Here is an 11790-nt window from a genome sequence, read left to right on the forward strand (position 1 = left end):
GGGGTACGTTCAAAGTCCGTCATCATTAAGTTGGTGGTGCAGGTTCGGTTAAGAACCTCCCGATTAATACTGATCTGGCTCTGAACGCAGTCTTCATGAGGGACTGCGTCAACCTTCACTGGCCTCCCTGCCTTCACATAGACAACCACGGGGTCTATATAGGTAACTGCACACTCGGGCCAAGATAGCGGCCTCAAGTGGGGACCCAATAAAATAAATGATGAGCAACAATCATACAAAAATAAAAAACCAAACACAGGAGAATGAAATGGCGTTCAATCCATTCGTAGGAAGGAAGCTAGCTCGCTCTCCAGAAGGGCGTGGCCCATCGGCTGGGGGCCTTAACAATTCGTCGCAAGTGGTAACGAAACCCAAAGGAGCGGAGGCCGAAAGCAAGCAAGGAGCGTTGTCGCCGGGTGCTACACCGAAGCTTTGCAAAAAGAACTCCGACAGCAAGGCTCAAACGGGCACACCATTATTAAGTGAGCTAATTAAGCAGGCGTCAGCTGCGTTAAATCAGCAAAACCCCCTGGAGAAAAAAAGATGACCAAGTGTTGTATAACTGACTGTTGGGGTAAGGCGGAGGTGGCATTTGGCATGCTGGCAAGCCCCTGCTAGCTCGTCGGGAGGGGTGAGTTTTTGCTCACTCGCCTTACCTACAGTTATACCAACAAAAAGAGGGGTTCATGTCTGAAATCTACGAAAGGAAAGCTAGAAGAAAGGTCTGTCCGCGTCAGGTGGAGTCATCCCTCCCCTTCTGCGTAAAACCTTGACGCAGCCTTGGGCGTTGCACTGACTCCGAAACTTTAGCAACGCCCCCTTAGCCTGACAATTGGCTGTTGTTCGTTATCGTTCCATGTTCCTATCCGGTTCTGTCTGTCTTAGTCGCCCCCACATTCACGCCCCTAATGTACAAGGGCAACACCCACACCAATCAGTTGCTTAACTAGCCGGACATGGCTTTAATCTCTCACCCCATAGAAAAAAACCAAAAAGATGAATAAACAAGGTGAAGAGAGTTGCGTTATAAAACTTCACAAGCTTAGTTTATTTTAGACAATAATATTATATAAAAAAATGAAAAAGAAAAAAAAAAAACGTGATAAAGGGGGAATAAAAAATCAAGGTCTAATATAACTTAAACACCTAAATTTAAATATACGAATTCAAAAAGGTAATCTACCTTCAGGTAGGTATAACTTCAACAAATCTTAACGCTCTAAAATTTGATAACATCTCTTAAATAACTAAACTAATAGGAAGCCAAATAAAGCAATGATATCAAAAATTCAACAAAAGGAATTCAATGAAATCAAAAATAACTAAAGTGGACTTCGAAGTTTTGATGCAAAAATAAAATTTAAAAAAATAGAACAAAATGCGATCAGCCATAAATTAATGTAACCGAACTTCAATGACGGAAGATTATTACATGTAAGTTCCAAGGGATGGGGAATAAAAAAAGGAAAGAAAAATAATAAAAATGTGCAAAGATAAAAAAGGGCTAAAGCGCAATGCAATATAAGATCAATTTATAAACTAAAATCCAAAAGTAAAATTTACTCGATTAAAAATAAAAAAAGCAAAAAAAAATTTTGATAAATGATAAAACCGTGGTATATCGGACGACCCTCGTGCGCCGATAGCTTCTCTACCGCACTCAGCTTCCAATACTTTCAATATTTATATACGTAGGCAAGTAATTTTTGTTTTGGTAAATATCGCTTATCATCTAGTCAAAGAGGATAGATAATAAGAGGCGTCATATCGCCATTTCAGAAAACCGACTGCGTTTTGTATGAAATTTTCCAATGTACCATTTCATGGGCTCGGCCATTCCTCTTTGTGCCTGTCCGCGAAGATTTGGTAAAATGCAGTGAAGAATTAACTCAGTGAGTGTAAAGTAAATATTGTGTTTTTGTGTTAAAATAGTGTAAATAGTGAATAAAAAAGCCAAATAAATAGTTTAAAAATTTAATATAATTGTGTAAAAAAGGATAAAAAAGTGAAGTGAAATATTGGCTTCAAATCAAGAAATTGTGGAAAAAGTATTGTGTTTGAGCTTAAAGCATAAGTTGAGTGAGAATGTGAAATGTCAGTGTAAATGAAAATGTAAAAAAAAAACAGGATAAAAAGTGAAGGAATAAAAACACGTAAATATTCTGTGCTAATTAGTAAAAAAGTGATTAAAATTGTGTAAAAAGTTGATGAAATTGTGTAAAAAAGGATAAAAAAGTTAAGTGAAGTGAAATATTGTGATAAAAATAAGATTTCTTGAAAAAAGAAGTTCGTTTGAGCTTAAATGAGTGAAAAGAATATTGAGTTGTATTGCTCAAAAGGCAAATAAGTGGAAATATAAACAAAAATTTTAGAAAAATTTGTTTCGAAAAATTGTGCAAAAAAGTGGAAATATAAATAAACATATTAGAAAAAATTGTTTCGGAAAATTGTGCAGAAAGTTGAGAAAATTGTGAAAAATGTTGTAAAGTGTTAAGTGAAGTTTGAAATCGATGTATATAATTTCAAAAAGAATTTTTGTGTGATTAAAGAAACTAAAAGGAATTATGCAGGTGTATAAGTTTTTCCAAAATTTATATATGTATTATATATATATTGTATATGTGTTTTTAAAATCTATACAATATTATATAAATGTATATGTATTTGGATTCCAGCAATAAAGTTATTAACCTCTGATTTAATGGAAATTATCGGAAGGAAATTGTGCCAAAATTGGTAAAATTCCAATGAACATTTAATATACAGAAAACTTCGAATTAAGTAGAAGCATATATTTCTGTGCAAATCAAAATCTGTGAAAAAGTTGTGAAAATTGTGAAAATCAAAAAATTAACAAAAAAATTTTTTTAATTAATTTTAAACAATTGAAAAAATTGAACTGTGAAAAAATTGTGAATATTGTGAAAATCAAAAAAAAATTAATAAAATAAATTTTAACAACATTGAACAATGCCTTCATTAAGAAAGTGCTCCGCTCCTGGGTGCTGCAGAAATGCAAGGGCAGATCCAGGATTAACTTTCTTTTCGTTTCCGGCCGATCCCAACCTATTAAGAAAATGGATGGATAATTTAAAAATGTCAAGCCTGAAGAAGAAGGAGAACTTTCTATGTTCCCTTCACTTCAGGCCTGAAGCCGTATGGTCAAACAAAAGGTTAAAGGAGAATGCAGTTCCTACTGCCAACTTAGGTAAGTATTAATTTTTTTTATTTTCGAATTTTTATGTGATACTTTAGATTGTGTAAATTTGTGATACTTTAGATTGTGTAAATTCAGTAAAGGGGTTAATGATGTTTTTGGTACAGCACATCGCGCGCGTAGATTAATGATGGGTGAAGGATTTGAAAAATCTGCTGCCGGCTAAAGAAAGAAATCAAATAATTTACTGAAGCAATAGATAACCCACCTAAACCATTTTTAGCTATTTTGGTTGGTGTTAAAGTAGCACATAAAGTTCTATTGATTTCTAATTTAGTGATAAATTGTCGATAAAATTCTCTTGATTTCTAAATTAATGATAAATTGTCGATAAACTTTCTCGAAATTCTTTTACTCAGCCTTCACATTCGCGTCGCTGGCATCAAGACCTTTTCCCTCCTCCTCAATATACATACGTTGATTGCTGGTTATTTTACCCTCTTTTATGGGAACATTGAAGTCAACTCACATTAGCTCACTTTTACCATTTAAATACAAACTTTCAATGCTTAATTTGTTAAACGCCATTTTACCGCCCTTATCACTTTTTCCTTTTTTATCACAAGATAATCTTTCTTGAATATACATAAATAAAACATTTTCTGATCATATTTCAATAGTTTTGGGTGAAATATACGTTGACGCGAGTATTATTTTATATTTATATATTTGTATTTTTATATTTATTTATTCAGTATGACGGAAATTACTTTGGCAGTCTACCTTATATTTGGTATGTAATAAGTGAACTACATTCCAAGATTTTTTATGGTTCATTTAAATTTTTTGAATAGAATTCTTTTCATTTCCAAAATTTTTTATTTGTTTTCTGTTTGGGTTTTTTTATTCAACATTTATTACAATATATTTTTTTTTTTTTTTGTTGCATATTTTATTTGAAAATAAATTATTAAATTAAATTATTTACATTATTTTCATTTATTTATTTTTTTATTTTTTGTTCAAAAACTTTTTATACTCAGCTGTACTTATTTTATTTATTATATTATTTCAATTTTTTTATTTATATTTTTTCAAGTTTTTTTATTATTTTATCATTTTCATTTTTGTTTATTATTGTATTATTTTAATATTTTAATTAATTTATTTTTTGTTCAAGTTTTTGTTTATTATTTTATTTTTTTTATTTATTATATTACTTACATCTATTTTTTTATTTTGTTGCATTGTATAATTTTTTGTTTTTTATTTAAATATATTATTTTTTATTTGAAATTTTACTTATATTTATTTTTTGTTGTATTTTTTTATTACTTCTAAAAAAATTGAAGGATACGACGGTAGACCTGCACACCACTTTGTAGAGGTGCAAAAATTTAAGAGGGTATGCTGCATAACTGGCTGCACTTCTCGAGTTGGAGTGGTTCTCCACGCTTTCCCGAAGGCAGAAGAAGCTAAGAGATCTTGGGTTCTGACATGTAATATGCCAATATCTGCCATGAGTACGAAACATTTATATATTTGCGAGCTAGGCGCAGGCGTCTAGATATCCGATATAAATATGAGGGTCTAGACGATGACCAGGACATTGCACCCGATCCTGAGTACTTCGCTAAACGACAACGGGTGTACATGGAGAGGGAAAAGACGATGATGCATACAATAGAGAAGTTAACGAAGACCATCGACGAAAAGGAAAAGAAGATCCACAAAATTAAGGAAACATCAATAATACCACAACGAGGAGCAACAGAGGGCGCAAAAACTTTCGCGCGGACTATATTCGGCACCAAGGCCAAGCACTAAAAACCCCAGGTAAAAACTTTAGCTCAAAGTATTAACTACCTCTCTACCAAGGCTTACAAGAATATGAAGGATGACTTGGGATTCCGTTTACCAAGTCAAAGTACCCTATTGAGAGAGCGACCAATTCGGTTTGTCCGTCCAGGCATTGATGAACACGTAATAGCGAACTTGGAGGAAATGGTGAAATCAATGCCAGCTACCCATCGCATATGCTCAATCATATGGGATGAGGTATCCATTAAATAAGACTTGACATACAACAACACAGTTGATGTCATTGACGATTTTGTGGACAGAGGGGGGCTGTCGTGAAAATCGAGTTGCGGACAAATGCCTCTTCTTCATGGTAAAAGGGATGTGCAGCACCTGGAAATACGTCATGTAAATATGCAGATCCCAGCAGGAGATCAAATAGGGGTGGTGCACTGCACAGGGGAGTTAAAAGCCGGAACACACTCTGGCTGGTGAAGTATATTATTTGTAGTTTGAGGTATTTTTCAACATATGCTTCGCTCACCGTAATCTCCCTCCCACCCTTTTAGCATGCAGCATGCAGAGCCCAATTGGCGGGTTAATGTGGTCCTTGGCATTCAGGAACTGTGCGAGTAGGTTGCTGACCTTTGGTCGGACCTCATCTCGGGTGCAACCAAGTAGCGGTTGGTAGGTACTAACTTTTAACTTTGGGTAGCATCTGAGCCTAGTATAGGAAAACATTAAAGTCCGTTTTCTCACGGCTACTCATGAAGTAAACGGTTCATATACTTAATACAAAAATAGCCACATAATGCTTTCCAATACAGGTGAAATATAAATATTTAACGTTTAAGCGAGGTATCCAGATCACAAGAAAATACTGAAGAAATTTTCTATTTTCTTTTTTAAGTGTCAATTTCGTAATTCCGCTACAAATTTATATCTAATCCGTTATGCTAAGATGTAAGTTAAATTTTTATTATCGAAATAATAATAAAATTCAAACCATAACAAGTAAGGAAGGTTAAGTTCGGGTGTAACCGAACATTACATACTCAGTTGAGAGCTATGGTGACAACATAAAGGAAAATAACCATGTAGGAAAATGAACCGTGGGAAACCCTGGAATATGTTTGTATGACATGTGTATCAAATGAAAGGCATTAAAGAGTATTTTATGAGGGAGTGGGCCATAGTTCTATAGGTGGACGCCATTTAGGGATATAGCCATAAAGGTGGATCAGGGTTGACTCTAGAATGCGTTTGTACGATATGGGTATCAAATGAAAGGTGTTAATGAGTATTTTAAAAGGGAATGGGCTTTAGTTCTATAGGTGAACGCGTTTTCGAGAAATCGCCATAAAGGTGGACCAGGGGTGACTCTAAAATATGTTTGTACGATATGGGTATCAAATAAAAGCTGTTAATGAGTATTTTGAAAAGGAGTGATCCTTAGTTCCCTAGGTGGACGCCGTTTCGAGATATCGCCATAAAGGTGGACCAGGGGTGTCTCTAGTTGTACGATATGGGAATCAAATGAAAGGTGTTACTGAGCATTTTAAGAGGGAGTGGGCATTAGGTCTATAGGTGGACGCTTTTCGAAATGTCGCCATTAGGGTGGGCCAGGGGTGACTCTAGAATGTGTTTGCATGATATGGGTATCAAATGAAAGATGGTAATGAGTATTTTAAAAGGGAGTAATCCTTAGTTCTATAGGTGAACGCCTTTTCGAGATATCGCCATAAAGGTGGACCAAGGGTGACTCTAGAATGTTTGTACGATATGGGTATCAAAAGAAAGGTGTTACTGAGCATTTTAAGAGGGAGTGGGCATGAGGTCTATAGGTGGACGCCTTTTCGAGATATCGTCATTAGGGTGGGCCAGGGGTGACTCTAGAATGTGTTTGTACGATATGGGTATCAAACGAAAGGTGTTACTGAGCATTTTAAGAGGGAGTGGGCATTAGGTCTATAGGTGGACGCCTTTTCGAGATATCGCCATTAGGGTGGGCCAGGGGTGACTCTAGAATGTTTGTACGATATGGGTATCAAACGAAAGGTGTTACTGAGCATTTTAAGAGGGAGTGGGCATTAGGTCTATAGGTGGACGCCTTTTCGAGATATCGCCATAAAGGTGGACCAAGGTTGACTCTAGAATGTTTGTACGATATGGGTATCAAACGAAAGGTGTTACTGAGCATTTTAAGAGGGAGTGGGCATTAGGTCTATAGGTGGACGCTTTTCGAAATGTCGCCATTAGGGTGGGCCAGGGGTGACTCTAGAATGTGTTTGTATGATATGGGTATCAAATGAAAGATGGTAATGAGTATTTTAAAAGGGAGTAATCCTTAGTTCTATAGGTGAACGCCTTTTCGAGATATCGCCATAAAGGTGGACCAAGGGTGACTCTAGCATGTTTGTACGATATGGGTATCAAAAGAAAGGTGTTACTGAGCATTTTAAGAGGGAGTGGGCATGAGGTCTATAGGTGGACGCCTTTTCGAGATATCGTCATTAGGGTGGGCCAGGGGTGACTCTAGAATGTGTTTGTACGATATGGGTATCAAACGAAAGGTGTTACTGAGCATTTTAAGAGGGAGTGGGCATTAGGTCTATAGGTGGACGCCTTTTCGAGATATCGCCATTAGGGTGGGCCAGGGGTGACTCTAGAATGTGTTTGTACGATATGGGTATCAAATGAAAGGTGGTAATGAGTATTTTAAAAGGGAGTAATCCTTAGTTCTATAGGTGGACGCCTTTTCGAGATATCGCCATAAAGGTGGACCAAGGTTGACTCTAGAATGTTTGTGCGATATGGGTATCAAATGAAATGTGTTACTGAGCATTTTAAGAGGGAGTGGGCATTAGGTCTATAGGTGGACGCCTTTTCGAGATATCGCCATTAGGGTGGGCCAGGGGTGACTCTAGAATGTTTGTACGTTATGTTTATCAAACGAAAGGTGTTACTGAGCATTTTAAGAGGGAGTGGGCATTAGGTCTATAGGTGGACGCCTTTTCGAGATATCGCCATTAGGGTGGGCCAGGGTGACTCTAGAATGTGTTTGTACGATATGGGTATAAAATGAAAGGTGGTAATGAGTATTATAAAAGGGAGTAATCCTTAGTTCTATAGGTGGACGCCTTTTCGAGATATCGCCATAAAGGTGGACCAAGGGTGACTCTAGAATGTTTGTACGATATGGGTATCAAACGAAAGGTGTTACTGAGCATTTTAAGAGGGAGTGGGCATTAGGTCTATAGGTGAACGCCTTTTCGAGATATCGCCATTAGGGTGGGCCAGGGGTGACTCTAGAATGTTTGTACGATATGGGTATCAAACGAAAGGTGTTACTGAGCATTTTAAGAGGGAGTGGGCATTAGGTCTATAGGTGGACGCCTTTTCGAGATATCGCCATTAGGGTGGGCCAGGGGTGACTCTAGAATGTGTTTGTACGATATGGGTATCAAATGAAAGGTGGTAATGAGTATTTTAAAAGGGAGTAATCCTTAGTTCTATAGGTGGACGCCTTTTCGAGATATCGCCATAAAGGTGAACCAGGGGTGATTCTAGAATGTGTTTGTACGATATGTGTATCAAATTAAAAGTATTAATGAGGGTTTTAAAAGCGAGTGGCCCTTAGATATATATGTGAAGGCGTTCTCGCGATATCGACCAAAATGTGGACCAGGTGATCGAGAAAATCATCTATCGGGTACTGCTAATTTATTTATATATGCAATACCACTAACAGTATTCCTGCCAAGATTCCAAGGGCTGTTGATTTCGCCTTGTAGAACTTTTTCATTTTCTTCTACTTAATATGGTAGGTGTCACACCCATTTTACAAAGTTTTTTCCAAAGTTATATTTTGCGTCAATAAACCAATCCAGTTACCATGTTTTATCCTTTTTTCGTATTTGGTATAGAATTATGGCATTTTTTTCATTTTTCGTAATTTTCGATATCGATAAAGTGGGCGTGGTTATGGTCGGATTTCGGCCATTTTTTATACCAAGATAAAGTGAGTTCAGATAAGTACGTGGGCTAAGTTTAGTAAAGATATATCGGTTTTTGCTCAAGTTATTGTGTTAACGGCCGAGCGGAAGGACAGACGGTGGACTGTGTATAAAAACTGGGCGTGTCTTCAACCGATTTCGCCCATTTTCACAGAGAACAGTTACCGTCGGAGAATCTATGCTCCTACCAAATTTGAGATGGATTGGTAAATTTTTGTTCGACTTATGGCATTAAAAGTATTCTAGACAAACTAAATGAAAATGGGCGGAGCCACGCCCATTTTGAAATTTTCTTTTATTTTTGTATTTTGTTGCATCATATCATTACTGGAGTTGAATTTTGACTTAATTTACTTATATACAGTAAAGATATTAAATTTTTTGTTAAAATTTGAATTAAAAAAATTTTTTTTTAAAAAGTGGGCGTGTTCTTCATCCAATTTTTCTAATTTTTATTTAGCACATATAGAGTAATAGTAGTAACGTTCCTGCAAAATTTCATCATGATATCTTCAACGACTGCCAAATTACAGCTTGCAAAACTTTTAAATTACCTTCTTGTAAAAGTGGGCGGTGCCACGCCCATTGTCCAAAATCTTACTAATTTTCTATTCTGCGTTATAACGTCAACCCATCTACCAAGTTTCATCGCTTTAACCGCCTTTGGCAATGAATTATCGCATTTTTTCGGTTTTTCGAAATTTTCGATATCGAAAAAGTGGGCGTGGTTATAGTCCCATATCGTTCATTTTAAATAGCGATCTGAGATGAGTGCTTAGGAACCTACATACCAAATTTCATCAAGATACCTCAAAATTTACTCAAGTTATCGTGTTAACGGACGGACGGACGGACGGACGGACATGGCTCAATCAAATTTTTTTTTGATCCTGATTATTTTGATATATGGAAGTCTATATATATCTCGATTCCTTTATATATGTACAACCAACCGTTATCCAATCAAACTTAATATACTCTGTGAGCTCTGCTCAACTGAGTATAAAAAGTCGTATGTGCACATACCTACATAAATCAATGATGTGATATCAATAACTTTGGCCTGGGCCCGAATCGCCACATACGATCACGGATCGAAAACTATACGAAAGACAATTACGTGATACGTCAGACGTATGGGTCGATTGGCATTACCACATACGAAAGCTATCGTATCGTAATTCATTCTTAGTTCACAATAGATTTTAAGGTCCACATCACTGTGGATTTTATTTTTATGTCACAATAGATGTGGAAATGTCAAAATATTTAAAAATTTTAATAAACAAACGAAATTTCAAAATGGATGTGCACTTACTTTTCTTTATAAGTTCAAGCGATAGTGAGGAAGATGAAACAGTAGCACGGAGGCTACTTAGAGATAAAAGTGATCCTTTAGCTTTACCACAAACTGCGTAAATATGTGGCAAATAAAGTTTTACAAGTATACAAAAATGTGTGTTCTGCAGATTCTTGAAACGATTTAGATTATCTAAAGAGGCTTTCAAGTTTGTATTTCATGCCTTAAATTTGAAGCAGTCGGATGCAAAAGCGGTGCCTCCAGTTCTACAACTAGCTGCCACACTTTCTCTTCTAGGAAGTGGCGGGTATCAGCATTGTGTCGGCAGTGATTATTTGGTTGGAATGTGCCAGAGCACTGTGTCAAAGATAACATCCCACGTTATTCTCGAAATGGAGAACAAGTTGTGTCCACAAAATATACAATTTCATTTAAACGAAACTTGGGAATGCAAGCAATGGTTTATGGATAAATATAAAATACCTGGAGGTAGGCAAACGTTCAATTACATTTATTAAATAAGTTTTTTAATTGAATATCTACTTTTATAGTCATCGGTTGCATTGATGGCACACACATCGGCTTGCAAAGACCATCTGTGGATGAGCATATGTACTTTAATAGGAAAGGATACCATAGTATCAACGCAATGATAGTGAGTTGTTGCTCATTTTCTTTATTCTTTGTACTAACTATATAAATATTTTGGCAGATGTGCGATCACACCTATAAAATTTTGGCAATCAACTGTCAGTACGGTGGTGCGGCTCATGATTCCTTCGTTTGGAGGCATTCAGATCAACGACGAGTATTGCAAGAGAGGTTTGAAATTAATAGGCGGAGCAATGCGTGGCTTTTAGGTACGACAGTGTTTGCTTTTTGGTTAATATTACTATTGTAATGACAATTTTCATTTCAACAGGTGATTCTGGCTATCCACTAGAGCCGTGGTGCATAACGCCTTACCGAAACCCCGCCGATGGCTCCAGTGAATCCGCATTTAATGATGTACACTCAAAAGCAAGATGTATCATCGAACGTACCATTGGTATTTTTAAAGGACGTTGGAGAATATTAGGGTATGGCAATAGGGGTAGATACCATCCTACAAAAGTGGCACGATTTGCCAATGTGTGTGCAGCTTTACATAATATCTGCATACAGTTCAAAATTGATTACAACGTACGAAGATATGAATCAGACCAAATCAGCGATGTTGACCCAGGCGAAGCCAACCATCTTACCACAATTGGTCAAACAATAAGAGACCAAATAAAATCCTCTCTAATTAATTCCACGTAAAAAATAAATAAAAACGATTTGTAAAAGCAAATGAATTCATTTAATTGTTTCTACTAAGTGCTAAGTATGTATGTTAAAATTAGAGATAAATGAAATCACTATTCGCTTAATTGCTAAAATCACAAAAATTAAAAAAATTCAGGTACAAACTTTGTTTTTACTAAGTGCTAAGTATGTATGTTAAAATTAGAAATAAAATAAATGAAATGACTATT

General features: G+C 36.2%; 1 protein-coding gene across 1 annotated transcript; it reads left to right on the forward strand.

Annotated features, from left to right (window-relative positions):
- Positions 1–10275: 10275 nt before the first annotated feature.
- Positions 10276–11575, forward strand: LOC137236343 (putative nuclease HARBI1). The gene is made up of 5 exons (XM_067758857.1): positions 10276–10388; positions 10443–10762; positions 10825–10928; positions 10986–11133; positions 11196–11575. The coding sequence occupies exons 1-5, from the start codon at positions 10276–10278 to the stop codon at positions 11573–11575; spliced, it is 1065 nt and encodes a 354-aa protein (XP_067614958.1).
- Positions 11576–11790: the final 215 nt, after the last annotated feature.

Source organism: Eurosta solidaginis, unplaced genomic scaffold (genome assembly GCF_040869045.1).
Source record: "Eurosta solidaginis isolate ZX-2024a unplaced genomic scaffold, ASM4086904v1 ctg00001905.1, whole genome shotgun sequence".
NCBI lineage: Eukaryota > Metazoa > Arthropoda > Insecta > Diptera > Tephritidae > Eurosta > Eurosta solidaginis.

Bases quoted from the DNA above. Each gene is read 5' to 3' on its own strand.
- LOC137236343 (XM_067758857.1), top strand. From the start codon at position 10,276: ATGGATGTGCACTTACTTTTCTTTATAAGTTCAAGCGATAGTGAGGAA. The intron at 10,763-10,824 runs GTAGGCAAACGT...CTACTTTTATAG, and splicing joins TAAATATAAAATACCTGGAG to TCATCGGTTGCATTGATGGC. The intron at 11,134-11,195 runs GTACGACAGTGT...TCATTTCAACAG, and splicing joins GAGCAATGCGTGGCTTTTAG to GTGATTCTGGCTATCCACTA.